This window comes from Abramis brama, assembly GCF_963993115.1.
Source record: "Abramis brama genome assembly, chromosome: 18".
Taxonomy (NCBI): Eukaryota; Metazoa; Chordata; class Actinopteri; order Cypriniformes; family Leuciscidae; genus Abramis; species Abramis brama.
Window position 1 is genome coordinate 32,498,136 of NC_139980.1, and position 5,062 is coordinate 32,503,197.

At 41.4% G+C, this 5,062-nt stretch overlaps 1 protein-coding gene across 1 annotated transcript; it reads left to right on the top strand.

The window, feature by feature from the left end:
• Nucleotides 1-908: 908 nt before the first annotated feature.
• On the top strand, nt 909-1,872 carry LOC311069148 (leukocyte elastase inhibitor-like). The gene is made up of 2 exons (XM_084092137.1): nt 909-1,076; nt 1,265-1,872. Exons 1-2 carry the CDS (start codon nt 924-926, stop codon nt 1,673-1,675), a joined length of 564 nt encoding a protein of 187 aa, XP_083948263.1. The 5' UTR covers nt 909-923; the 3' UTR covers nt 1,676-1,872.
• Nucleotides 1,873-5,062: the final 3,190 nt, after the last annotated feature.

Genomic DNA, 5,062 nt, shown 5'->3' on the forward strand with positions numbered 1-5,062 from the left:
GGAGGCCCGACCACCAGGCGCTCGCATACGAGCCCCAACCCCGGGCCTGGCTCCAGGGTGGGGCCCCGGCTGCGCCATACCGGGCGACGTCACGGTCCTCCTTTTTTTGGGCATCATAAGGGGTTTTGAACCGCTCTTAGTCTGACCCGTCGCCTAGGACCTGTTTGCCTTGGGAGACCCTACCAGGGGCATATAGCCCCAGACAACATAGCTCCTAGGTTCATTCGGGTACTCAAACCCCTCCACCACGGTAAGGTGGCAGTTCAAGGAGGGGCTTTTTACCTAATAAACTTAATAAAACTATTTTTAGAGTGCAGACTTTTTATATTTTAAGTACAAAAAGTTCTTAAATATGAACATAGTAGTATACTTAAAGTGCAAAAATAATATATAAATAGTAAACTATAAGTATGATGTTAAGTTAATCTAAGGAAAACATACTCGTATACATAGTAGTTTACTGAGAGTATACCTCAAAGTGTCCTTTCATAAACTAAAAAATGTGCTACAAATATCTGATTAGTAAACTTTCAGTATACTAGTTTCAGTTTACTTGTAGTATAGTTACAGAACAAACAAAAAACCTTGATGTAAACTAGTTGTGTTCTCAAAATTACTACTGTTACACTTAAAACTTAAAGTATGCTTTTATACACTAAAAAGTGAGCCAATTTAGTCCCAAGTAGTATTTAAATAGTACACTTACAAGTTTACTACTATTACATTGATATTAGTATACTTATTACATATACTATACTTAAAAGTATACTTGAAATTTACTTAAGTATACTTAATAAAAATGATCTTGATGTACACTTATTTTTTGTAAAGGAAGTGAGACATGAGCACAGATAACACATCGGCATCACTAATGTCCAATCTGTCTGTGTTTTAAATGTCAGGACAAAGGATTCAATTGGCCAATGATGAGTCGGACGGATAAATTTCCTCTGGGTAAAATCCCACACAGCCAATACCAATGTCCCACTGAAGCTCGGATTCTGGAGATCCCTTATGCGAATAAAGATCTGAGCATGCTCATTATACTCCCAAACGAGAGCGATGGGCTACCGAAGGTAAAACAGGCAGTCACATGAACAGCAACTGAACCTCCCTCACTGCTTTTACTTCAGTTGGAACTGCATAATTAAGATAAAGTCTACATGAAAATTTGGATTGTTGTGTAGGTTTGGTGTTACATGAAATGGGAAACAATTAAAAGTCTCTCCCTGTCTGTCTCTTATTTTTCTCCCCTTCCTCTAAGTTGGTAGAATCAATCACTTATGAGAAGCTTCAGGAGTGGACTGAGCCGGACAATATGATTCCTACAAAGGTGGCTGTTAAAATACCCCTTTTTAAGCTGCAGGAGAAATATGATCTGGAGGAGGTCCTGAAGACTCTGGGCATGACTGATCTGTTTGATGAAAATTGTGACTTATCTGCCATGGCGCCTGGAAAGATGAAGCTGTCCAAAGTGGTGCATAAGTCTTCTGTGGAGGTGAACGAGGAAGGCACAGAGGCAGCTGGACGCAGTGATGTAGATGTCCAGGGTGTTTTTCTCCGTAAGAAAAGAGAAACTGAAGAGAGTTTCGTTGCAGACCACCCCTTCCTTTTCTTCATCCGGCACAACCCCACCAAGAGCATCATCTTCTGGAGCCGCTTCATCTCCCCATGACCTGAATCTGAACCTCAGAGAAGAGCCAACTGTACAACAGTGTGATCTGTCTTGCTAAAATACAGTACACAGTGATTATATTGCATGTATCTACATTTAAAATTTATTTGCTTGGAATGTCTGCTTTAAACAAAATTCTGAAAACTCAAAATGGTCGAGTACTTAAACTGAAAAACTATAAATAAAAGAAATCAGGCAGAATCTTGTGTCCTTTTTTTTGTCCTTAACACCGGCTGAGTTTCAGAGTAGGTTTAGAGTTGACAAAAAAATACAACTCTAACCCGGTTTAAATCAGGTTTAGTCGGCTCACAATGCTCGATATAAACGTTCCCTGTCAACTCAGGGTTTGATCCAGAGCATCAGTTCACTTCTCTAGATGAGATCGTTATGAAAAATATCATGAATTTAAACACATTTACAGTGCAGGAATAAACACTGCTGCTGCAGCGAAAGTTTGAGAAGGCAGCTGACAGAAAATATCTGACTATTTCAATGCAAGTGAATAACTAAGTTGGAGTGGCTTTATTGCATATGTCATTTTTCACACAGCTGATTGGTCCAGTTTTGGTTTGCCAAGATGGTGTTTTGGTGGCTGACGGCATCTGGGGAACGACCGATGTCGACGAGGCCAGTGGATCCCTAGGTACAGATTGAGAGCCGATGATGCTGAGCGGAGTCGCAGGTTCTGGAGGCCTAGGCGACGCCATGGCGACGAGCGATGGAGGCAGAGCCAGAGCACCTGAGGACTGGGGCAATGACAGTGTGACCAAGGACAGAGGCGTACCCGACGGGAGGGAGGAACCCGCTGCAGCCGAAGGGGTGGAGGGTCGGCGTGTAGCGGACGGCCCGAAAGTCCGTGGCAAAGGCAGTGTGACGATAGACCAAGGGGGAGCCGGTGGGACGAGGGAACCCGGAAGAGCCACTAGGCTGAGGGTCTCTGGTGGAGCCGAAGGTGGGAGGAGCAGGGCCTGAGCTCCCTTGAGTGTGCCGAATTGCTTGGAAAGGTGCGTGGAGGTCCTTCGGGGTGACATGGACAAACTGCTACATGCTACAAACTGTATCCACAGCGGGACTTAAAATGCCAGGTGAGCACAGGGTGACAACAACCCCAGCCTGTTATCGACACACAGCAGAACCAGCGGCGGATGCACAAGTTGCCCACCACTCATCATGGAGACGAGATTTCAATGAAGTTGTAAAGAAGTAAAGAAGAGATTTGATTAAGATGAAATGAAAACAGCAGCTCTCAGAGCTTATTAAGGCAGCCAACAAGGAACAAATAGAGGATATAGATTCCCTTGCACTTTGACAAAGCCCAACTGGAGATCCAGCTGAAAATGATGGGAGACCAGTGATTCTCCCAAGACTGTAAAATACATTGCGAAAACCTTGTCTAAGCTCATTCCACAAACAAGAGCTCAAGAGAAGTTGAAAACCTCATCAACTCTGCCCAAGTCTCCCCATCTCAGCTGCTTCATTAGGAGAGGACACTTTCAGACGCCGTCTGAAGACATGGTTACACACAACCATGACGCAGAAAAGACTGACCCACCTTGCTCTGATGCATGTTCATGGAGATATATTAGACAGCTTGGACATTGATGCCCTCATGCGGGACTTCAACAGTGTCAATCTGGAGAGAAAGGCCACATTTGGAGTTGTGCATGCAGGCCCGCAGTAAGGTAAGACAATAATATATTTCTTGATTGGAGATATATGTCTTGTGGCTGATATGAGTTGATTATGTGCTGTTGCCGTGTAGCCTGCAGTCGTGTTTGGAGATTGTGCTATGACTACAGGCATACATTATTACCTGTGTTTATGTGTTTGTATAATTAATAACCTTGTGACAACACCGGTGTTACCGATAACACCACACATTTTACAAGAAAAGTTATTTGTTAATGATGCACTGGACCTGTAGCGCTTATTTTGATCTTAAATGTGAAAGATTGGATCTGTCATAAGCTGTACGAACTGAACGGATCAATTATCTGTGCAGTATGACTGTGACTGAAGCCCATGCAGTTGTTTAATTTTGCATGAGTTGCACGCGAATCACCGTAGGCGTGTTAGTAGTCATACTTGTAATTAAATCCTCATTGTAACAAATGCTATAGTTAAACAATTACAAGCTGTTACTTTTAAGGCCGAGCACAAGTTAGAAGGAGCTTTAAAATCCTTCTTGGATTATTGACTAAACTTCTTGAATTATACTAAACTTCTTGAATTATTGACTAAACAATTGGTTTTCCCCATGTGTAAAATGTGTTCTGCTAATAATGACAGATATTAGGAAAAACCTGCTTTCAGATATTCCAAGAGACAACAGGAAATTAGCATGTTCAGTATGAGAAAATGTTATGTTATGTTTGTGTTAACTATTTGTTAACTGATTGTTAACTATAGGCTACTTTATTGCAGTTTTGTTATCAACCAATTTGCATGTTTGGACAAGTTTGCAAAATACATCATATGCCCCGGGACCCTGTTAAACAGTTTACACTTCAACCCCCCCAATGTTCAAACCAAAACTACCGAGGGAGACAACCAATCCCCCCACACTGAAAGAGTGTGTGTTAATGATGTAGACTTTATGACTGAAACAGACAGAGTAAAAGGATCTGTAATGATGTCAGCAGGACACAGCGTGTTTAACTCATTATTGTTCTAGAGTTCTCTGTGAATGTCATGGAAGATTCCCACTGCCAACTAAGTGAGTAAAACCTGATGATTCCCTAATATGATATCTAACACTTTCAGACATTTGAATGGATCTATCGCCCCCTGGATGACTAATGTTGTTACTGAAACAGTAGCAAAAAACTTCAACATGCAAGCACACTTCTTAAAGCACACTTTGGTATTATTGTACAGGATTTTTTAGTGCATGTACAAGTGTTTGTAATCTTTTATCTTTTTTATTTACAGTGCTACTTGCTCTGCCTCTTAAACAACTCTCCTTTTTCACTGACACTTACATCACCAATCCCTCTTACGACTTCATTGATTCCACTATGAAACACCCACAATCAAACATATCAAGTATTTTTTTCCCTTGAAAATGTCCTTGGAAATACATCATATTTTGGAAGTAAAAAAAGTTGCAAATCGCGGTCCATGTTGATGCATGTACAACGGGATCACGCGCATGCAATTGTGTTGGCCAAACATTCGCATCTGTGTTTGCATTTTTTCTGACCTCAACCATAGACAGGATATGATTTGTTTAGTTTTGTGTAGTTGGTCAGAGCTGCTTGCTTTTGTTTTCCTACTGTTTTTTTTTTTTTCTGCAATCATTGAAGAAAATAGTAGATTTATGGATGTGAGATTCTGAACTGGATGGATCGTTATTGATGGGAATTATTAACTGCTTTAATGGGCCAT